Genomic DNA, 24,699 nt, shown 5'->3' on the forward strand with positions numbered 1-24,699 from the left:
ACAAATTCTTAATGGCCTTTACATTGTGCATGGCACATATTTCATCTTTTCACATTTATTCATAATTGTCCACTGCAAGTGACTAAAACTTCAGTAAACAGCAGTTAACACAGCTGGTACACAAGAAAGAATTCTGCAATATTTTTTAGAAAATTAAATTTTAAGTTTGAGCAGCTATATAGTAAATTTCACAAAGGCCTCTTTTTGTTTTTGTACATCATGATGGAAAAAGTATAGAAAATAATCAGCTTATACATAAAAAATATATACAATAGTTCTATTTTGCCTACATTGACCTTTTAATATGTGTTTTTAAATCCATTTTAAGGTTCAAAACTATTCTCACTTAGCATCTCTATAAATCTCTTCCTGCAGCCAGCGGTGCTTATGTGCCTTATTTAATGGAGTCTAAAAGTATGGTTATCCTTTCTATTATTTAGATCACTTTATTAGAAGGTATTATGGATCTACCACTAAATGTATGTCACTAATAAATAAGATGAAATTAAATGTTATCCTGTAGTTTGCCACTTGGGAGGAACATGGGGTAGAAGCAGTGGAGTAGGGAAAAGAATTAATTTTGCATGTAAGTTATAATTAATCAATATTGGAACTTCACTACTGTAAATACAATATAGTTCTTTTTCTTTAAAGAGTATTTGAGTTTGTTTAAAATACCTTTTGATCTTTGTTTTATTTTTTGTTACTTTTTATTTTCTGTCACTAGTTTTTCCACCATTCAGCTGTTATCTTTATTCTGACATGTAGACAAAAGCAAAAATCATATCTTTTTCATATTTTATTATTTTCTTTGTGTTGTCTGTTGGGTCCACATTGTTGGCAACATTTTCCCCAGTGGCCTACAACATGGTAACTACTGTAATTAATCTTAACTCTCTTATAAGGTTTTTTTTATTTCTCATGTTAAACCACATTGGATGATCCCTAAATCAGACCAAATTCTTCTAAAGCATATAGTGAGATTCCTGAATTTCTAAAATTTAAGGTTTTTATGTTAGTCTTTTTGTCCAGTTGTTACACTGTTATGTACTTTAACTCTGGGCCTAAAGAAAGTAGGTGTGCTTTAATGTCCAGATCAAATGCTATCCTGAGTCTATTCTATTTAGACACAGTGCCTTGGCTCACTGCCAGTTTGTACTGCCTTCTGCCTGCTCCCCACTTGGCTGTTGGGGCTGCTGTCCTATTTCCTAGATAACTGCTGCCACCACTCCGCTAGAGCAGGGTTTTCCTCCCTCATCCACTCTCTATAATCTCAGAATGGCTGCTAGAAGATGGGGGAAATTTAGAGGTCCAAGACTGACATCATATGGGCATTCTGGAGGAATATTGTCAGAGTTCCATGGAAGTGCAAGTTATAAACAGTGTATTAGTAGCAGTTACCATAAGTTTTCACTAATAAAAATCTTATGCTGTGGGTACCTAGGTGTGACTGTGTTTCTTAACGTATTAAAGATTATAGTCTTCCATCTCAGCTTTCAAGTATATATAAACATTTATTTCAGAATTTTTAAATACATTCTTATAGTTTTATTTTTGGCTTTTAACTCTTAAAATAATTTTGCCTTTTTACAGATACTTGGTTATATATATATGTATGTGTGTGTTTTATATACACATGTATATATGTATGTATATGTGTGTGTACAGACACACACATATGTAAGTGGCTAGATATATCAAAACACTATAGATCCAGGGTTGCTTGGATTATTTCGGTAACTGTAGGCCTTGGTTTATTAATAAAGAGACCAAAAATGCTCTGATAAATTAGAGATACAAATCCTTAGAAGTCAAGATGGCAAATGATAGGCATCAGATTTATCATTTCTGTTTTATTGGTGGTGTCCTGTGTTGGGCGGGAATCCAGAACTTAGAAGAGGAAGGTGACTTAGGTGCAAAAGACTTGATGTCTCTGGTCTAGGAGCTTCATAACTGAAGATAATTAAAGTGTAGATTGGTTTACTCACAGAGTACTTCTTCATTTATCTACAAAATGATATGGGTAAATTGGAAACAAGTTCAAGCCAATATTTTAAAGAATTGGGCAATGACTAATTGTTTCCTACTCCACTTTGCTTGGGGAAAGTTTCAAAACGGGAGAAAAGGATTTAAAATGGGACAATATTTTCTTTCTTCAATGTCTTTCTCCACTTTGCTTTGTTCTATTACAGTCTCATTACCCTGGCTTTGAAGTATTATAAACATTGTTGAATACTTAAATGTCCAGAAGATAAAGTCTTTCCGTTATGCACAGTTCTGTCCTTTGCATTAGGACTAATAAGTGAAATTTCAGTGCAAAAACCTTATGTAGTCACTGTATGGACAACCACCTACCTCAGTTCCTTTAGGGAAATTCCTGTTTCAGATTTGACCTCCAAAAATCAGGGAGTCAGTATTTACACTATAATAAAAAACTGCTAGATACAGTTTGATTACATGGTTTATTCTGACTGCCCTCTTATTTCCACAAAGATAGTTACTTTTTAAAGTATTGGTTATTTTTAATCTGAATCTTGTTTGGTTTATCTTAGAATTATCGTAGCCAGTGCTATACATCAGAAGGCGATTACAGTGCCTTTGCTGCTTTTATGGTTTAAAATTGCAATTGTGACATTTGGTGGTTGAATCAATATCCGCTCCCTTAGTCATGTCTCACCTTTTTTTCCCCCCCCACCTTTTTCTTTTCTATTTTAAAATAAAAGTAGCTGCATTTTTCATTATTATACTTTCCCATTTCCCCTTTTCTTTTGTTACAGAACTATAGAAATGATGGAGGCAGAATTCTGCTAATCAAACCCTGTTTTCCAGTTTCATCTCTCAATGTCCAGAATGTTGTAGAAGCTTAAGTTTAAGGGCCACATTTAATTAGCACGAGATGCTCCTTTATGGCACAATTTTAATGCATGGTCCATATCTTTCAATTCCTTAAAATACTAATCATTTACTATATAGTACATTCATCTCCTGCTCTGGAAAACAAATTTTATGTATTTGGAGTCATATTTTGTTTAAATTCCAAAATTAAAAAGTGGCAGATAAACAATTCAGCATGAAAACTAATTATTTACCTGTATAAGTGAATGTTTATTTTACATTGATTTAATGATAATACTCGAGTTGTTGAAGGGGAAAAGCAGGCTCCTCGCAGGGAACCTGATGTAGGTAGGACTCAATCCCGGATCCTGGGATCACGACCTGAGCCAAAGGCAGGCGCCCAACCGCTGAGCCACCCAGGCGTGTCCCATGTTTTTATAACTAAATTTAAAAACTTAAATGCCTGTCTTTAAATGTACGGACACTCATGCTTTGTTGAGAGATATTGTGGTAGAATTTTCATTTATTTGACCTTTAACCTTAATTGTTAGTTGAACTTAAAATTTAACTTTAATAACTATTTCACATAGTTTTTTTAAATAATGGATTACTTTAAACTTAATTCATTCCTTTGAGGCCTGCCGTGAACTCTTTTGTTTTACTTGGAGTTATAGTTAAAGAAATTAAGAAAGTGACATCCATGATTCTATCTAGTGTAACATCTCAAAGATTTGTAGCAGTGGAATTTCAAGCCTTAGTTTTCATTGATGCCAACCAAAACAGGCTGATTTGTAAGGGTTTTTTTTTTTCCCTCAGTTTGGCAAAAACATACCAAGATAAGGGAAATTTTCTATCATTTATGATGAAAATTTTATGATGAAAAATTTTTAATTGCTTCTTCAGTAAGTATAATTACTGTTTAACTCCCATAATTATAATTTTCAGATTCTTAACTGAAATTTTAGTGTTTTAGGAGTTCTTGCTATTTTAATGTATTGATTATTTTTGAACCTGTAATAATTGGGTGAAGTTAACCTGGAATGAATTGAAAGCATAAAATTATATCACTAGTGATTTTCTGATTTGGGTATAGACTTTAAGAACTAGTAAAAAATTTTTTTAACAGTAAAATAGAGTTTGGAAATAATTCTGCCATATTTGAAGTATTTATAACTTAAACATGATACTTTAACCCATTAAAGGGAAGAAACCCCAACTACTAGTAAGTAATAATTAATCAGAATACTATAGGAGTTATATGCCTCATTAAAAATACAGTATAATTTCCATAAAATTTAGTAGATTGAAGTCTTGCTGAATTTTATTAGTCAAGGAGTTACACGAAAAATTCTTTACAGATTTGAGAGAACAAAAGGTACAGATATTTTCAGGTTTGAGAATTATCACAAAGGTACTGTGGTTATAATTGCTGACATAAGACATAGGAAGAAAGATATACTCAATTTTTACTGTTATCTATCTACACCTTTCTGGTCAGGTTATTGTTTTAATGTTTAATGGAAAGAATCTGATGGTAGAAGATGGTGGAGAGAAAATTGGAGTTCATTGTTTGTTCTTCAGGTGGAGAAAATAAATTGGAAAGTTATGAGCAAAATAAGGAATGTCATCATTAATTCATGTGTTGTATTTTTTTCTATTACTTCAGTGGAAATAGAGGAATGAAGCGAAGTATTTGCTGAAGATAATAATTGTTCTTAGTTTTTTTCTGATAGATCCAAATCTCCTGGATTCGTGCAACTGCCCAGTAACTTAATTAGGACTTAATTCAGGACTTTTTTTTTTTTCTGTTTTCTAAATAAATGTACAGCTGATTTATTCTTCCTTCTTCTTTTTTTAAGGAATCTAGGTAAAAATGGCTTATCTAACAGTAGCATTTTATTGGATAAATGTCCGCCTCCAAGACCACCATCTTCACCATACCCTCCCTTGCCAAAGGACAAGTTGAATCCACCTACACCTAGTATTTATGTGAGTCTGAATTGACTGAGTAGAAATGAATCAAGCCAGTGTTTGCACCTACCTGTCTTTCATAAGATCTTGCTTTAAATTAATATGGATGTCCTTTAGAAAACATTAAAACTATTCACAGTAGCTTTAATGTTTTGGGGGATAAAAAGATGTATTCAAAAAGACTTCATAATAGCACTTAAAACATGCCTCCTCAGTTATTAACCATTATTACATTAGGGCAGTGAGAAATATTTCTTATTGACCCCAATTGTGAACAGTTTTAGGCAAAAACCACCCGAAGGTGTAACTTAGGCTGGGTTTTAAACCTGCATTCTACTAGTTGTATGGACCTTAACATTCCCTTAACATTCATTCTGCTTTATGCATCTATAAAAATATACATTTTAATTACATTCAAAAAAGGCATTTGAGTACATCAAATGTGATAATAGGGATGTCATTTTTTTTTTTAAAGAAACTTAAAAGATTATTTAAAACTGGATGTTTTATTGTAAGGACATTTAGACATCTGAAGTAGGAAGTTGATAAAAGTTCAGTCAGAGGAATTCTCTTATGTTTCTCCCAAGTAGGTCCTCCTAATAACCCATTTCCTTCCAGCCTCCCACTTCTACCCCAGATGAAAAAAAATTTAAACTGTAAAGTTTATTTTTGGAGATTTGTCTCTATTTTTGCCCTCTAGAGGCCAAATGTTGTCATATTAATCCTTCCTCCAACCAATATTTATTGATTCTTCAGTATGTAAGAGAAGCACTGGGATAAATGTGTAATAAAACTTTTAAACTGGAGTCTGAGAAAGGAAAATGCAAGATTAAGATTTATCTCTTATGGGTCGTCTTCAGCCTGCTTCACTTTAGTAATATTTCTAAAAAGCACTTTGATCTTTTATGGTTTTATCTTCTCTTTCTGTGATGAAAAAGCCCACATAACAAAATTTAGCATCTTAAACATTTTTAGGTATATAGTTCAGTAGTATTAAGTAATCTCGTTGCAAAACACTTCTCCAGAACCTTTTCATCTTGGGAATCTGAAATTCTATGCCCATTAAACAGCCACTCCCTTTTCCCTGGTCTCCCCAGCCCCTGGTAACTACCACTTTATATTTCTGTAAGTTGACTAGTTTAGATACTTCATATAAGTAAAATTATACACAGTTTTTTATGTTGTGACTGCCTTATTTTCACCAAACATAGTGTCTTCAAGGTTCATCCACATTGGTAGCATGTGGTAGGATTTTCTTCCCTTTTAAAATTGAGTATTTAAATCACTTTGATTTTGAAGTTTCAATTTTATTTCTTCCCACATATTTGTTCAAGATACAGTGGACAAGAGGAATGTATGTGGTTACTATCTAATTACAGTTGGGATCAAAAGACATAGTGATAAAATGCTGTAAAATATAAAACAAATTATGGGGTACAGTGTTGAAATTACAATAAATAATGAATATGAATTTGGCATAATATTTAAATAAAAGGTCTGTTTTCCAGAGATCTAACCATATGTTTTAATTTTGCAGTTGGAAAATAAACGTGATGCTTTCTTTCCTCCATTACACCAATTTTGTACAAATCCAAACAACCCTGTTACGGTAATACGTGGCCTTGCTGGAGCTCTTAAGTTGGGTAAGCTTTAAATAAGAAAAAGGAGAAGTTTTTATATTTCCTTTGATATCTCTGACTTTTAAAGCACTGGCAAAAACTTATTTCTATTAAGTTTTTCAGTTTTTATATTTTCATCTTAATATTTTCTGGCTATGAGAAAGAGAAGGGGGTGGAGAGATTGTATTTCACTTCTTTAATCCATAATGTGAAGATATAATGACACTTCCTGGCGATTTACTGGTGGTTTTTAAATTTAGTTTTTATTTTGGTATAATTATATAATTGTGATTTAGGTTATTTAATGAAATAATTTTTGATATAAAATGTAGATAAAATTCAGTGCTACTAATAAGTACTGTAGTTCCTGGCACCTGAAGATATTAAGTAGGTGAAACTTCATTGTCTGGCCCCTTGATTCTACCTTTGTCAATGGCTTGATGATTAAGCCCGGGACTTCATTGTGTGGTGTGTGTAAGCCTGGCATGAAGCTCAGGGTGTGCAGAGGCCCTGGTTGGTTTTTAGAGGAACTGGATAGAATGACATAAAACATTTTCCTTTTTTCTTAATAAAAACACTTTTAATGTATTATTCCAAATAGAATTTTCATTTGTTAACTACATTTATCTATTTATGAAGACCTGGGACTTTTCTCTACCAAAACTTTGGTGGAAGCTAACAATGAACATATGGTGGAAGTGAGGACACAGTTGTTGCAACCAGCAGATGAAAACTGGGATCCTACTGGAACAAAGAAAATCTGGCATTGTGAAAGTAATCGATCTCATACTACAATTGCTAAATATGCACAGTACCAGGCCTCCTCCTTTCAGGAATCATTGAGGGTAAGTGTTTACTCCTTGAACATTATTTTATTTTGAAAAATATGTTACTGTTTTATGTTCTTTTATTTTGAAAGGGTGCATTTCTTTTGTTAGCATCTCATTTTATAGTTACATGAAATACTGTTTAAGTGCTGTGTAGTTCTCTTAGTAAAGTCTAAGCAACCCTATGGGTTGATAAACTAAATATTGTTATTGTCTAGTGAGATGTCTTCCTCATCCCTGGGATGTTTCTGTTTAAAGCAGGCTTTCTCAATCTTGGCATTATTACCATTTTGAGTTGGATAATATTTTGTTGTGGGAAGTTGTCCAGTGTATTGTAGCATGTTTGGTAGCATCCCTGACTTCTTTCTACACCTAGAGCACACCCCTTACCTTCTACCCCAGTTGTAATAGTTAAAATGGTCTCCAGACATGCCAAATATCCCTTGGGAGGGTAAAATTGCCTCTGACTGAGAGCCACTGATAACAGAGAATAAAGTAAGTCTCAAGGTTGCTTTATGCTTGCAAAATTCCTAGTTTTGTGCTTTCCCAGTTTTCTCCTCTACTAGGTTAGTATTATCTGGTAACTCCTCCAGGAAGCATTAGTGTTGCTCTTACTGACCTCAATCTGAAAGAGAAAACTGAAAGAGAGGCATAAATCATTTCAAAATGTATGGAAAATTTAAAAACAAAATGGATAAAATAACCAGAGGATTATTATTAAAAGACTCAGGCATTTCAGCAGTGAATCATAACTAAAATCCTTTAGCATTATAATGAGAACTTTGTGAATTCTCCCACAAAGTGAACATAAAATATCCACCAAAAAAAGGGTTTATTAAATGTATTATTCAAATACTTGTCTATATTACTAAGTTGTTTTGTACATATCCTACAGCTGAAACTTGATATGTGCCTGGAAGTCTTTAATTTGTAATTCATTAGATTTGCTTATCTGTTTAAAATTCTGCCCTGAGTTCACATTTTCAGTGAAGGCAACATTTGTACCTACGAATTGTATATTTGTATTTCTTTCTTACTACCATTCCCTATATCCTACAAAGAAATTCCTCTAATCAGAATTGTCTTGCAGCTTTAATGAGTTGCAAGGAATTCATTGTCTGAATAAATCTGTAGTTCAAGCTTTTGAGATACTTCAACTGTGAGGTAGTATTATTTTCAGAGTAGGATAAATAATCAAGGTTCAGGGACCACCAAAGGAAAATTTGGAGGAGGAGTTTTATTTTTTTTAAGATTTTATTTATGGGGGGAGGGTGGGGAACAGAGACACAGGCAGAGGGAGAAGCAGGTTCCATGCAGGGAGCCTGATATGGGACTCATTCCCAGATCCCGGGATCACACCCTGAGCCAAAGGCAGATGCTCAACTGCTGAGCCACCCAGGTGTCCCAAGAGGAGGAGTTTTAAATAAAGCAAAGATCGTAAGGGGCAGAATATTTATATGGTAGAGGATACATAACCAAAGAAAAGATGCCATTATGTGTGCTGTGGAGGCACACAAATAGTAGGACAGTGTAAGAGATACTGTGTCTGTGGCCCCCAGATTGTAAAATAATAATAATCTTTGCGTTGAAAAGCACCTATGTTTATGCAGCACTTATTTTCCTTACTTATGTTCTAAGTGTATTACCATTCGTGTATAATTCATTGTGGAAGAAGAGATTTAACCCAGGGAAGACTTCTTCCCTTATGGACAAATGTCCATAATCAAGAATAGAGAACATCTTACCTTCTACCCTTATACATATATAGCTACATACACATGCACAGGCCTCTACTAGTTTAGAAAATTTGTAATCAAGATGGATACTTCTTAGGCCTTTCAATTAAAAAAAAAATTTGGAGCAAGAATGAGAATCTCTAAGTTTTTCCCTTTATAGAAGAATGTTACTAAGAAGGAAGATAACTTTGTGACTAAGGAGGTTGGATACCCTGCCAGTGAGTGGTGAGCATTGACTTTTCTTGGTTTTTTATTTAATGTGTGGTCTTTGAAGAAATTTTCATGTGAAAGAGGCCTATAGATACTTAGTTTCCAAGCATAGATAATACCAGCAATCTAGGTATGAACTTTGCAGCTGGTTGTGGGATACTAAGCTAGAATGTGTTTGGCTTAATCTACAGGAAGAAAATGAGAAAAGAAGTCACCATAAAGACCACTCAGATAGTGAATCTACATCTTCAGATAAGTAAGTCATTTTTAATATCCACTTAGTATTTCTCTTTAAAAGGCATGTTTCTAATATTGTATCTCTTTTTTAAAGTTCTGGGAGGAGGAGGAAAGGACCCTTTAAAACCATAAAGTTTGGGACCAACATTGACCTGTCTGATGACAAAAAGTAAGTCTTTATAGTAGTATTTCTGTGAACTGATGCAAAGAGGTTTCCTCTACAAAGATTGAGAATTGTCTACAATTTCCTCCTCTCTTTCCTTGTCATTTTTCTAAGTTGATACACAAGTTTTAAATAAATTATTTTTGCTAGGTTTTACAATGAATTGATTTTCTTTAACTTAAAACTCTTGTACAGGTTTTCTTCATGACCCTGACTATAGGCTAAGTACACAATCATAAAGTTACATTTTATGATTAATGTATAATAATTTTATAAAACAGAATTATACAACAATTATAAAAATAAGTCCGGTTTTTCAGGTACTCAGTATTTTGTTTGTTCTTAAACTCAATAATTTTTATGCTTTTCGTTAGGAAGTTTTCTTCGGAAAAATTGAAAAAATTAGCTATTGCATTTTTTCCTGTGCAGAAGTATAATATTTATAGATTTCATTGTTTTTCTGATTGGGACACAAAGTTTTTGAAGAAATGGCTAACTTCTACAAATATTTGTGGCAAGATTTCACTCCTGATCTGTTATTTTATTGCAGATGGAAGTTGCAGCTACATGAGCTGACTAAACTTCCTGCTTTTGTGCGTGTCGTATCAGCAGGAAATCTTCTAAGCCATGTTGGTCATACCATACTGGGCATGAACACAGTTCAACTGTACATGAAAGTTCCAGGAAGCAGAACACCAGGTAACTTGTATGAACTAACGTATCTTCTACAGTTGAAAAACAGAATCAAAATGTGAAACATGCAAAAGAGGACCATATTCTTTTCATTTATAGTGAATGAAACTCAAAGGATTGCTCCTATTATAAGGTTTTTACTTGTATTATTAAGATTTTTCCTCTTTATATCCTCTTTTTTTTAATAGAATAGTCCTGAAACAATAGCAATTTAATCTGGAAAGGGGTCATTGGAACACTCCTGGGAAAGTCCTTGTGGCTTACAAACTTGCTGATCCCATCTCCTGCAGAGTGATAGGATATAGTTTTCTTTAAACTTTTTTTTCCCCCCGCCATAGTCTCACTAGGAAATATATTCTATGCCTTTGTTGCACACACGTATATATAAGAACAGTTTCATAGAATAATATATTTCTTAGTCTATTCCATTCTATTTCATTTAAATAAGGAAGTCAAAGTTGTAATCCTCTAATTGGGTTGCAATATACAGTTCACACAAAGCACTTGATGTGGAGACATTACTAGAGGCCTCCTGGTATCTGGACTTTCTGCCAACTGTGTCACATTTGGCAAGTCACATTTCCTTCTCTGGGTCTTTTTCTTCATTTTTAAAATGAATTACATTGGTTTTAAACTTAAAATTCTGTCCAACACTAATATATACCACCTTCTTTGGGTTTCCTTGGATTGACATGAAATTCTGGAGTGATGTTCAAAATATTTAACAATAGGGCAGATACTGGTGATAACAAGTTCACTTATTTACCAGTGCCTATAGGCTCCATATCATCATCAAATGTTTCTATTTGCTACTTGAAGCAGCCAGTAGTTTGAAAACCAGATTGCTTTCTTTGTCACCTGCTTATTGAATTATAACTACAAAGTTGTTTCAAAATAGGCCTTTTCTTGCTTCTGGGTAATGTAGGCCACTGGATTCCAAATCCTGACTGCTCATTAGAATCTCTTAGAAATAAATAGTTGATTAATCTCTGGAGATTGGGATCTAGGCACAGTATTAAAAAAAAAAAAAAAAAAGTTTCCCAGAGGATTCTGTTGTACAGCCAGGATTAGAGCCATTAGGTTGTAGTAGTTTTTATCCTTGGGCCATTGGAAGCCCAATTCTGTGATATTTTATCCATAGTTGGGTAAAGTGGAAACCGTTCTGGAATAAAAGGCAGAAGAGCTATATGCTCCCCACTTTGCCATTTAGATACGGATGTAAATACTAGGCAAGTTTTTGAACTCTCTAGAGTTGTTTTGTTTTGTTTTGTTTTAAGATTTATTTATTTTAGAGAGAGCACCAGCAGGAGGGTCAGAGGGAGAGAGAGACAGAATCTCAAGCAGACTGCAAGGAGCATGGAGCCCAACATGAGGCTTGATCTCACAACCCTGAGATCAGGACCTGACCAAAACTAGGGGTCGGATGTTTATCCGACTGCACCACCCAGGCGCCCCAAGAGTTTGTTTTTCTTATGTATGTAGTATTGGATTGGTTCTTTTAAGATTCATTTCAGTTGAAAGCTTCTCCAGTTTGAATTATTTTATGTAAGTAATATCCTCAACTCAAAGGAATACAGTTTTTCATTACAAATTGGGAAAAGCAAACTTGGTAGATTTGTCACTTGTGTCTGAGCTGTTTTAGGTTTTTTGTTGGTTTATATATAAGGCATTAATTTTTCAGAAGTATCCTGTGGAACATTGAAGAAGTCTCTGAGGAATTCACGTAGGGTAGTGCTGTCTAACAGAAATATAATGCAAGTCATATATATGATATAAAATTGTATAGTAGTCATATCAGTGTAAAACAAAATAAGTGAAAATAATTTTAATCTGATATATCCAAATCTTATTTCAACATGTAATTGATGTTAAGGGATTTTTCAAGGTTGTTTTTTTTTCATATTAACTCTTTGAAATCCAGTGTGTACTTTATAGTTTCTGCACATCTCAGTTCATTTAAACCCCATTTCAAGTGGTTAACGTATTAGACAACTTAGTCTTAGAAGAAATGGATAATGTAATTAGTTCAGTTCAATTTTTTGAAAATTATTTTGAATACTTTTTTATGGGGCAAACACTTTGTTCCTGGTGTTACATAGGTACATGTAAGTGTTACCTGTTTCATGGACTTTATGATCAGTCATGTATGTTCTAAACTAGAGATGGTCTCAGCTTCTACCCCCAAAACGGTTTGAATTTTATGGTGAGATTTCAGCATCTCTAATTATAATTAGTGCTAAGTTTTATTTTGGAATCCACACCATGGGCAATTCCAACCATCTACCCATGGTAAGAGATAGTTTGTAAGTCTTAAGAGTACCATATTCATATTGTATTATCATATGTAAAAAACACATGGTGTGGTGAGAGCAGCTATATTTTTCTTTATTGAGGTAAAAATCACACAACAAGACTAATCCTTTTAAAGTGTGCAGTTCAGTTTCATTTAGTGTATATTCACTGTGCTGTATAGCCATCACGTCTATGTAGTTCCAAGAGATTTTCATGTGTCCGAAAGGAAACCTCGTACCCATTAAGCATTAACTTTCCATTCCCCCTTCCTTCCACCCCTAGCAACCAGTAGTCTGCTTTCTGACTCAATAGAATTCCCTGTTTTGGATGTTTCATATAAATGGAATCCTATATTCTCTTTTCTGTCTGGCTTTTTTCACTTAGCATGTTTTTGAGGTTTATCTGTATCATATTAATGGTTCAGTCCTTTTTATGGCCAAATATTCCATTGTGTGGCTTTAGAACATTTTATCTGTTCATCAGTTGACGGACATTTGGGGTGATTCCACTTTTTAGCTGTTGTGAATAGTGTTTCTGTGAACATTCAGTTGCAAGTATCTGTCTGAATCCCTCTTTCCAGTTCTTTTGGTTGTATACCTAGGATTCAAATTGCTGGGTCATATGGTGATTCTGTGTTTAATGTTTTGAGGAGCTACCAACTGTTTTCCACAGTGGCTGTACCATTTTACATTCATGCCAGCAATATGTGAAAGTTCCAATTTTTCCACATCCTCACCAACACTGATTAATTTCTGGTTCTTTCTTATTATGGCCAACCCAGTGGATGTGGAGTTGTTTTTCTTCGTGGTTTGGGTTTTCATGAGGTTGCTGGCCATTTGTATTATCCACTTTGAAAAAATGTCCGTTCAAGTCCTTTGCCCGTTTTTTAATTCAGTCTTTGTCCTTTTGCTGTTGCGTAGTAGGAGCTATATTTTGCATATTAACCCCTTATCAGATATATGATTTGCAGATATTCCTCCTGTCCTCTAAGTTATTTCATTCTCTTGATAGTGTTCTTTGATGCACAAAAGTTTTTAATTTTGTTGAAGTTCAGTTTATACATTTTTTGTTTGGTGGCTCGTGCTTTCTGTCTCATTTTAAGAAACCACTGCTGAATCCAAGGTTGTAAAGTTTTACCCCTATTTTTCTTCTTAGATTTTTATAGTTCTAGCTCTTGTATTTAGATGTTTGGTCCATATTGTTAATTTTTATATGTGGTTTTATATGAGCTTAGGGTCCACATTATGCTTTTACATATGACTGTCCAGTTGTCCCAACACTATTTGTTGGAAAGACTCTTCTTTCCTCTATAGGAGGGTCTTAGCACCCTTGTTGAAAATCAGTTAACCACAGATGTATGGATTCATTTCTGAAATCTTGATGCTCTTTCCTTGATTTATATCTGTATGCCATTACCACACTGGTTTTGATTGCTGTAGCTTTGAGGTAAGTTTCAAAATTGGAAAGTATGAATCTTCCAACTTATGTTTAAACCTTTAGTCTAGTTCTTTCCTCTTCATCATAGGGCTGTGAATTACTCTCACTGTTTTCAATTCAGCCTGAAAATTCAGCCTCTAACATTTTCTTATATGGCAGATTGGCTAGTGACAAACTCCTTCAGCTTTTATTTATCTGAGAATGTCTTTAATTTCTTCTTTATTTTTGAAGAATAGTTTTGCTAAGTATGGAATTCTTAATTTTTTTTCTTTGAGTTTTTCCTACTTTGGAGTTTCTAGCTTCTTCAATGTATAGATAAATATCTTCTGTCAAATTTGGGGAGTTTTTGAACATAATTTCTTCATATATTCTTCCTGTCCCTTCTCCTTTTCTTCTGGGACTCCCACAATGCATACGTTAGTGTATTTGATGGTCCCTTAGGCTCTGTTGACTTTTCTTCATTCTATTTTCTTTCTTCTCAGAATGGTTAGTTTCATTTGACCTATCTACAAGTTTGTGGATTCTTGATTTACCCTGCTCAAATCTGCGGTTTGAAACCCACTAGTGAATTTTTTATTTCAGTTACACTTTTCAGCTTCAAAATTTTATTTATTATAATTCTGTCACTTTATTATTAATCTCTATTTAGACATCATTCTCCTTGTTCCCTGTGGTTCTTATTTATGATTTCTTTTAGCTCTTAAAGTATATTTAAGACAGTTGATTTAAAGAGTTTGGGTATTAAGTCCAATGGCTGTGCTTTTGGAGGAATAGTTTTTTTTTTTTTTTTTAATTATTTCTTCTTCCTTTTTTTCCTGTGACTGAGCTGTACATTCTTGTTTATTTGCAGCCTTATAATTTTTTGTAACAACAGACTGGGAGTTACCCTCCCTAAAAAAAGACTATTTTCTGTCAGATGTGGTCCCTGAAGCCTCTATTCCTTCAGCTTAGTACAGTGCTAATATTTTGATATTTTGAATGTTATCATGTGGCAGTTATAGATATCAGATTCTCCCTCTCCAGGGTTTGTTCTTGCTTGTTGCAGGCTACAGTTGTCTGTTTAGTGATTTTGTCCACAGTATTTTCACAAAGACTATATCCTTTGGCATGTGTGGATACTGAAATCTCTGTTCCATTATCTCAGCAGTTAGCCAGTGACCTGACAGAGATTTCCTTCAATGCTTTGTGCCAAAAAAAGAAAAGAATAGAAAAAATGAATAGAAAGAAAAAATAATTCTCCAGGCCTTTGCAGATGGCCTCTGTTTTGAGTCACTCCTTCTACACTGAGGCGTGCTGCTTGCGATTGTACTTTTAGCCTTTACCACCTTGCTTGCACTAAGCCTAAAGATTAGCAAGAAGTTAACATTTTTCTGAGCATTTGCCCTGCTCTGGGTATGCATGTGGCTTTCTAAATTCTCTAGTATTCACAGGAACTTTTCAAAGTCCTTATTCTCTCCCCACATCTCACTCCCCAGCTCTTCTTTCCAGGCCTTTGGTGTGTCTGTTGTTTGCCCCAACTCTTTGTTTTTGCCCCTGGGAGCATCAGCTTCTTCGTTGGTCTTTCAGTGCTTGGGGGAAACCTTCTTCACTGAACCACTTGCCCTAAATAGAGTGAAGCTTTTGGAGAAACTCCAGTCAGGTTGAAACAAAAACATAATTCTTTGGGAAAAAGACCCACTTTGCTCCCTCCGGAGCCAGGGACACTCACACTAGGAACACAAGACTACCATATTGTCCACTGCCACACTAATGATGTGGTTGAGGATAAGGTAAGTTAAAGTGACATGAAAGTCTCCTACTGTGTTCTAAGTTCATTCTGGTCAAGCATTCACTTGCTATAAACCTTTGACTATTGCCCAGAGTTTTGGTAAGGTTGCCTCTGGCAGTTTTTACTAGGTTTATTTATTTTTTTTTTAGTGTTTCCGAAGAGTTCTCCAGAGTTCCCTGCTCCATCATTTTTGTTGACAATACTACCACAGCTACATTTGAAAACCAGATTTCTTGCCTCTTTACTGATGTCCCAATACAGTGCATGAGAAATGGGATTAGTTCACAAAGAAGTGGTAATGATATCAATAATAGCTAATACTTATTATTTACCATGGATTTGGGAGTATTCAAAGCAGTCATTATTTCATGGATCTTCACACAACCCACTGATTTATGGGAGTTGTTATTATCTAATCTTCTATATAAGGAGACTGAGGTAGAAAGGTTTAGCAGCTTGCCCAGGTTCACATAAGCTTAGAAGCCTGGCTCTGGAACCTAAGCCTTTACTACTCATGGTGTAGACTACCTGCTGCAGTAAGTTAGGAGCTGACCAAACTCTGCTCTAGAACTAGACACAGAACTAATGACAAATGGCTGAATACCACCAGAACATCCTGTGTTGAACATTTCCGAGGTCTTTAAGGCACATTTTTCTATAGAACTTACAGTATGATGATTACTATTTTTCTTTTCTCATTTCAGGTCATCAAGAAAATAACAACTTCTGTTCAGTTAATATAAATATTGGTCCAGGTGACTGTGAATGGTTTGTTGTCCCTGAAGGTTACTGGGGTGTTCTGAATGACTTCTGTGAAAAGTAGGTTTCCAAATTAAATTTTCTTTAAATGTAATTATTCAAAAACAATCCTTGTAAAGGACAGTTTACCATAAGCTGGATATCCTAATGTATATTACCAGTTTTCACTTACCATTCAGCAAAAAGTTCATTTAAATTGATTTGATTCCAAACCTATTCCTTTGCATTGCTGAGAATACTTGAGAAAGATGCCTCAAAACCACTCCATGCAGTAGTAACAGTCTTGAATTTAGAAAATAGGAAGGTTGAGTTGTTTATTAGGGTAATTGAACAATTGATGCATAAATACTTGCTCATGTGGGAGATCTATATTTCATGAAAAATTATTTTACTATAAATGGTTTTAAAAGTGGATGGTTATAGAAGGAATTCTATAATTGAGCAGCTTTATAGGTTAATAACTCAAGTTTGAACATACTGCTTTCTGCTCTATCACCATGATATAAATTCTTTTTAAAACTACATTGGCAACTATTCCTATAAAAGAATTTTACAAAATCTAGGCAACTGCTTCAGATTTTGTTTTCTATAATTGAGGGAACTCACCTAGTAGAAGTATCCTTTCCTTAATGTCCTAGACATAGCCTTTCCTTCTTTCTTTACCTTGTATTAAAGGGTACCTCAGAATTATTTTCATTGTTTTAAACTTAATTATTTGTCTAAATGGAAACTTTCTCTGCTTTTTTTTTTTGAAAGCACTCCATTATTTTTAGCTAGTAATAACATTGGAAAATTATGGTTAAAAACATAAATTATACATGTATTTGGTGTTATTCTCCCCACCCCAAGAAGGTAAAGGGGGAACCACCAGAAACATTTATATTATGAGAGGCCCTGAAAACAGATTATACACATATTCCACTTACTTAGAATTTTTCCAATCTTGGCTGTAAATGTCCTGGTTTGGTAACAAGTGTAAATATAGTTACCAAAAAAACCCCACACTAATCCAAAATTTCCTTATATACAAACAAAAAATAATTACCTTTTATTGTTTTTACTATTTAACACACAGATTTCCTTTCATATAAGAAAGCCAAAGATATGAAATAATAAAGTTTCAAATGCTCTGATGAAATAACCTGATCTATCTTAATCTGTTCTTTCATGGATCAGCAGTCTGGTAGTAGCAGAGAAAGAGCAGTGTCATGTAGGCAATCTCCACTGTGCTACAGAAAGATTTTTATGTCTTAAACTTTGAGATAGTAGTATATTATTACAGCTATAGTACACTGATCCTTGTTCATTATTTCTGAGTAGAGATTGGCTATCTTTGGGATTTAGGTTTTTTTTCCTGTCTAAATGGGGAAGTAGCCTGGGAACAAAGATAATTAGAAGAGGCAGATGATGTCTAAAAAGTATGAATTTGGGGATAATAAGAATACCAAAGTTAGTATGAAAGGTTAGGTAAATTTAAGCTACAGAAAAGCACTTGCTACTTCAGCATTTCAGTGTAATTTTGTTTCACATAAGGAATGTTGCTTTTGATACTGACTGATACTGATTGTGTCTGTAGTTTTTGTTAGGACTTTAAACAATATCTGTCTTGAAATAACCATTCACTTGAATATATGATAAAAAGGATGGGTAACTTTTTTGAGTTCACTTTTTTTTTTTTTTTTTTAACTTAGTTGATTATTTGGTGGTCTTGCTTACTTGATTGCTTGCTTTTGGAGAGAAAGTTTTCTCCAATTTTATGATGGCAATACATGGGTGAAGTAGGGATAGGGTTTGTGTTTGTAACCGTATTTTGCTTCATAGGGAAGTTTTTCTGGACTGTATCTACTGAGCCTTATCACAGATAATAAGCTCATCCATATCCCCTTACCAAGGCTAGAAGACTGCCAGGTTACCATTGGCAGTCTTCTAGCCTTGCAGTTTTTTAGGGAAAAAAGTTGAGCCAGAGATTCCATCTACATCAGAGGTTGATGAAATTTTTCCATAAAGGGCCAGATAATAAATATTTTAGGCTTTGCAGGTTGTATAGTCTCTTTCACAACTGTGTCACTGAAGTACATAAGCAATCATATATAATAATATATAAATGAATGGGCAGGCTATGTGCTAATAAAATCTTTATTTACAAAAATAGGCAGGCTAGATTTGGCCCATGAGCCATAGATGGCCAGCCCTTGATCTAGATAAAAAAATTAAATTTAAACTGATGAGAGTAATTTCAGGGTACACTTTATTGTATCCTTTGGCACAGGACAGAAATAGACTATTTCTTAGATCTTAAGGAGAGGAACATTTCCATTCTGCAAGTTCTTCCTTCACCAAAATGTAGCTAACTGAATTTTATAAACATCTCTTGTAGGAAAAGTTGCTGTGGAGTTTAAGAAATATTTTATATTGTATCATGATGAAGTAGAGTAAGAAGCCAGATTTTAAAGTAAAAGCTTACTAATAAGATCTATAGAATGTTTCCAAAGTACATGGGTGATGGTGGCAGTGATGATGGTTATTTGCACATGTGTATGATTGTTTTTTATGAAGCTGTTTTCAGCTGCCTAGTTTTAACAAGTCATCAGAACTCTTGAGACTAACATCCCCTACCTGTTTCCTGCTTAGAATTCAAAACAGCAGCAGAGACCATTCTGTTTTCCACTTTGCCTCAGAAACCAAAGTTCCTAACACTTCATAGCTGCCATAGTGTGGACTTAGGTGACTTGATGTCAACTCCGCCTTCCATTTACCCGTTAGAGATTTCTTGGTACTCAAGGAAGAAGGGCTTAAATAGCCTTTAGTGAAATGAAATTAAAAGTTAATGCATATAAGTGTTACTTAAAAGGAGCTTTGGATTTCATTTGGATCTTTGAAAAATCAATTGAAGGTAGTAATACTGATCGATCTTTGAATAAGTTATTCAGTACTTAGCTATAATTAATTTCACTCACTTTACATATAGTAGTTCTTATTGCACAAGAAAGTAAGTTTGGATGCAGTGTGAATGAGCATGTTCTAAGAAGTTTTGACCTTGTTTTCCATCCTTATTAAAAAGCCTTATTAAAGTATATGATCCATTTGCATTATTTTTTCTTATTTCAGAAATAATTTGAATTTCCTAATGGGTTCTTGGTGGCCCAACCTTGAAGATCTTTATGAAGCAAATGTTCCAGTGTATAGGTTTATTCAGCGACCTGGAGATTTGGTCTGGATAAATGCAGGCACTGTTCATTGGGTTCAGGCTATTGGCTGGTGCAACAACATTGCTTGGAATGTTGGTCCACTTACAGGTATTTTAAAGAATATGCTAAAAAAAAAAAGTTCAATTTATAAAGGATTGTCACTGATAGTTTTTTTTTTTTTTCTTGGAATGTAACTCAATAGAAACTGGAAGAAGAGTTGTGTCTCCTTGAATAAAATTTTAATTTGTGGTACAAGAAATTAAATTGAGGTTAATAGGTAGAAATCCAAGACCATGGATCTCAGCAAATAACAAATTTATATCTTTATATACAAGGAATATATACTTCTAATAATTCTTAGAGTGCTTGGTTTTGTTTCATAAAGGAAACCCTTTATGGGAGAAGGCAAAGTAGTGTGGTTATTCATTCTTTCAAATTTTTCTTTTATCTGGTATGTCGTATGAATAGCCCTATTATGTCAAAATCTGTTTGAATTATGCCTGCCTTCAGGCAGTTGATAATTCAGATTAAGAATATGGCCTTTGGAGCCAGAAAGACCTGGATTAGGACCAGGACCTGGCTCTTGCAACTTTGGGCAAGTTATATAACCTCTCTGGGCCTCAATTTCTTCATCTGTATAATGGGAATAATAAAATTAATAAGGTAATAATAAAAATTAAATGAGACAATATATAAAAATAGCTCAGCACAATGCCTGGCATATAGTTCTAGTAAGCACTCTTTATGTGTTCACTACTATTATTATTGCCATAGTTATCAAACAAAAATTATTTTTATAATGTTTTGAAGTTTTCAGAATTGATATTGATATCATCTGAGAAGGTGATAATGGTAACTTCATATCTTTTGGTACTTTGGGTTGCTTTATAACTGTTTTTTTTTTCCTAGCCTGCCAGTATAAATTGGCAGTGGAACGGTACGAATGGAACAAATTGCAAAGTGTGAAGTCAATAGTACCCATGGTTCATCTTTCCTGGAATATGGCACGAAATATCAAGGTCTCAGATCCAAAGCTTTTTGAAATGATTAAGTAAGTGCTTTCTAAAACTGCTGTAGTCCCTCTCTTTTTTGGGGAGTGTTAATTATTTAGTACTTCCCCCTCACCAATAGAATTATGCTGACATCACAACAAAATGGTCCAGAAGTCTAATAAAATGTAATTCAAGAATCCACACATTAAAAGTATTTTTCCCTTCCAAATAATCTGTACATTATGGTACAAACAGGAATGAAGACACACATGATTCTAAACTAGTAGAATCACAGACCTGTGCTTCCCCACTACCCTCTGAGCCACCTGATTCCTAGGCAGATTTGAGTTTAAATATTGAAAGACTGCCCTTAGTATCAGGGGGAGAGAATGGCAACACAAAATAATTGCTGGTACAGATAAATTAGCATTTAATATAGGGACTTAACTAACAGGGCAATTTTTTAATTGTTTTAATGAAATCGTCCATCTTATAATTATCCCTTTTCTTAGCTATTTTAAACATCTAATACAAGTTATTTGAATATATATATCCCAGTAAGCGTCTCATTTATTGTCAATTTCTATCTTAGCTATTTTTAAAATATATTTAGAAGTAATATTTTCAAACAGTGCTATATAGCAGTGTTTCCCTAAACTATCTTCTACCACTGCTGCACCTACCCTGAAAAGATGGAGGATTCTGGTCAAAGAAATACGGAAAATGATGGATTAGATAAAGTTTTATAAGTCCTTTATTTTGTTAGTTTTTATAAAATGTTGTAGAGACTATATAAGTATTGGTTTGTTTTGTGAGTGGTGAAGGAGGAGGGTTATATAATGTATTTCCCAAACTTATTTGTTTGACCAGTATCTTTTAAAGAATTGATCTCCTTAAAAACTCCGTTTGGAATACACTGCTTTATATTTACTGATAAAATAAGTTTTCATCTTTGTTAAAGTAGTACTTATACTAAGTATTTCTCCTGCAGCTATATTTGGTCAGCATATGTTGTTTTCAAAATACTGTCTTTTGAAAGTAGTCCTATCTTAATAAAATGATTTCAAACCTAAGTCCAAAACTTCAAACAGAAATTCTGTGGCCAAGATAACACACCTGGACAATCTAACAATATAGTCTTTTGTCAGTTGCAGTATTTTATCTGGTGTGTGGGCAAAAGTAGCAGGGGAGATGAGAGGTAACAAAACCCAAATCACAGCATATATAGAAATCTTTTTTTTAATTTAAATTCAGTTAATTAACATATAGTGTATTACTGGTTTCAGTGGTAGTGGTCAGTGATTCATCAGTCTTATTTAAAACCCTGTGCTCATTACATCACATGATGTACAAATCCTTTTAAAAAGTTGGAACTTGGGCAGCCCCTGTGGCACAGCGGTTTAGCGCCGCCTGCAGCCCAGGGCATGATCCTGGATTGAGTCCCATGTCAGGCTCTCTGTATGATGCCTGCTTCTCCCTCTGCCTGTGTCTCTGCCTCTCTCTCTCTCTCTCTCTCTCTCTCTCTCTCTCTCTCTCTGTCTCTATGAATAAATAAATAAAATCTTTAAAAAAATAAAAAATAAAAAGTTGGAACTTGGGTACCATATTCTATAAATGTAATTAGTAGTGGGGTGTGAAAGGTTCTCTTTCCATTTATCTTATTATATCTGACAGTGGTACCTTGCTCTGAAGAGCAAGTTCAGGGTTACTTTTGAGGAAAAAAATTATTTAAAGTCACTGAAGGTTTAGTAAGTTTGAGATAGGCATAAACTAGAGGTTAATTCAGATCACCTGAAGGTACAGGGGTGGTACAGCATAGATACCACTTCTGTAATAGTTATATAGATTGAAGGTGACTCATTACATTTTAGATTGACTAGAATTTTATAATTGGAAAGTATTTTTAAGGTCATTTAGTCAAAACTTCTAAGTGTAGTAATCCATTCTAGCCTCCATAATTTGTGGCCATCCAGCAACTTGTTGAACGTTCTCATTACCTGACTGTAATTCTTGAAAGCTCTTTATAAATTGGCCTAATATATACCTGTCATTTGGTCCTAATTCTCTAAATATGTTTGGGATTTATGTAGAATATATCCCATTCAACAAGTGTTTGAGAACCAACTCTGTGCAGTGTTTATTAAAACCCCTCCTCTCAGGGGACTTAAGTTCTAGTGGAACAATTCAGAGAAGACCACCAGATGGATGAATAAATGACTAACAAGTGGTATGAGTAAGATAAAATGAATAATATTTGGGTGGTGGGAGGTGGGAGTGCTGCTTTTTCTACAGTAGTCAAGGCAAGTGTCTGAGAAAATGAGTTTTGTGCTTAGACCTGAATACTGAGATGGTGTCAACCAAGGACCTAGGAGTAGAACATTTCAGGCCTGAATGGCTTTGGCATGTTTGTAGGACAGAAAAGCCAGTATATAGCAGAATGAGAGAAAGAAAGGGGGGTTGCAGTAAGCTCCACAAAGTAGTAAGCAAGAACCAGATTGGGCATCGACTTTTAGGACATGGTAAGCAGTTTATATGTTAGTTCTGGGTGTTATAGGTTACCGTTAGAGGATTGTAAGCAGAAGACAGATGGGTTCTGATTTAAACTTTAAGAAAATGAATCTGGTTGCTTTGTAGAGAATGGATTCCAAGGGGCAAGGTTGGAAAGGGGGGTGGGTGGACAGTTAGAAGGCAATTGCAACGGGACAGACCAACCTAGACAGATACTGACCCATGGGCGCAGAGAGAGGGATCAAACTAGGGTCTGTGGTGGAGCTAAAGCTCCCAGAACTTGCTCATACTTTGCAGGGTGGGCCGTGGAGGGGAAGTGGTAAGAAGGAAAAAAGAATCAAGGGAAGATCATCGTCCTATTCTGTTCTTCTTCCTACATGGTCTTCATTAATTTAAACACCTCTCACCTCTTTTATCTTTTCCATCCTTCCACCCTTATCATCCTTGTCATCCTTCTAAACTCCTTCCAGTTTATCATTATCCCTCTTAACATTTGAACTGTTGAACATTAACACTCATAGTCATCTGTTTTTATAAAGTTGTTTTATTGAAATGGGATGCACACAATTTGGATGTTTTTCAACTTAAAATCACCCATGATACTGATTTGTTCCTCATACCTACCTTATTTGTTTAACCGAAATGGACTTTCTTACTCATTTTACTCCCATTTTTACTCTGTACTAAAAAATGTTCAGTCACTTGAATCTTTATTGTATTGTGTTCCTCATTATATTAAGAATTCTGCTCCCAGCTTGAGTTGTCATGAGATGTGATAACAAGGTACTTTTTCATCACACTGATTGAAAATGTTCACTATAAATTCACACCCCTAAGCCTTGCTTTGTAAACTTCCCTCTTAAAACATAGTCATTCGTCTATTACTAAAAAATGTACTTTTCACCAGCCAACATTGTTCCCTTTCTTTCATTTGTACTTTCTTTAATTTAATGAATATTTGCTGACTGTATACAATGCTCTGGGCTAGGCACTGAGAAGGTATGTGTGTCTTCATCTGCCTGTATCTGATATAGGTCTTGTCTCGAAGTAAAAGTGCATATAAATAGATAGATTGAAAGATTAGAAGAAATACGTTGACAGATCTCCACTGGATTCTTTCCAGCTCCATAGAATCAGAAAAGTCTGTGTATTCTGGGAAGCAGGTAATTTGTGTGAAAGGTAAAGCTGTGGAGGCAGGGAGAGGACAGAGGACAGAGGAATAACACCTAAGGCCAGTTTAAGACCAAACTCTTGTGCCATCAGGAAGATGCTTCAGTTCATCCACAAAGTAATGTGTACCATGTCTCTTTCAGCCCAGCACCATCACATTTTCCTCCAGGGGAATAAATCCCTTTCCTTCACTTGAGCATCAGGCAGAATAGTTGGCTTATATAGAGAGGCCCTGTTGTACTAACGATTACAATCATACTCGGCATGTTAAGCCTCTTACTCTGTGAGAGGCTC

General features: G+C 34.6%; 1 protein-coding gene across 10 annotated transcripts in view; it reads left to right on the forward strand.

Annotated features, from left to right (window-relative positions):
* The window catches only part of KDM6A (lysine demethylase 6A), a 209,507-nt gene that overhangs the window by 167,995 nt on the left and 16,813 nt on the right, over positions 1-24,699 (forward strand). For all 10 annotated transcript variants that reach the window (XM_026012249.2, XM_026012250.2, XM_026012252.2 and 7 more), the window contains 9 exons: positions 4,695-4,824; positions 6,344-6,449; positions 7,065-7,270; positions 9,390-9,454; positions 9,530-9,604; positions 10,149-10,297; positions 16,493-16,607; positions 19,656-19,843; positions 20,645-20,786. In XM_026012249.2, the coding sequence (XP_025868034.1) occupies positions 4,695-4,824; positions 6,344-6,449; positions 7,065-7,270; positions 9,390-9,454; positions 9,530-9,604; positions 10,149-10,297; positions 16,493-16,607; positions 19,656-19,843; positions 20,645-20,786 (1,176 nt within the window). The remainder of the gene's footprint in view (positions 1-4,694; positions 4,825-6,343; positions 6,450-7,064; positions 7,271-9,389; positions 9,455-9,529; positions 9,605-10,148; positions 10,298-16,492; positions 16,608-19,655; positions 19,844-20,644; positions 20,787-24,699) is intronic.

Source organism: Vulpes vulpes, chromosome X (assembly GCF_048418805.1).
Source record: "Vulpes vulpes isolate BD-2025 chromosome X, VulVul3, whole genome shotgun sequence".
NCBI lineage: Eukaryota > Metazoa > Chordata > Mammalia > Carnivora > Canidae > Vulpes > Vulpes vulpes.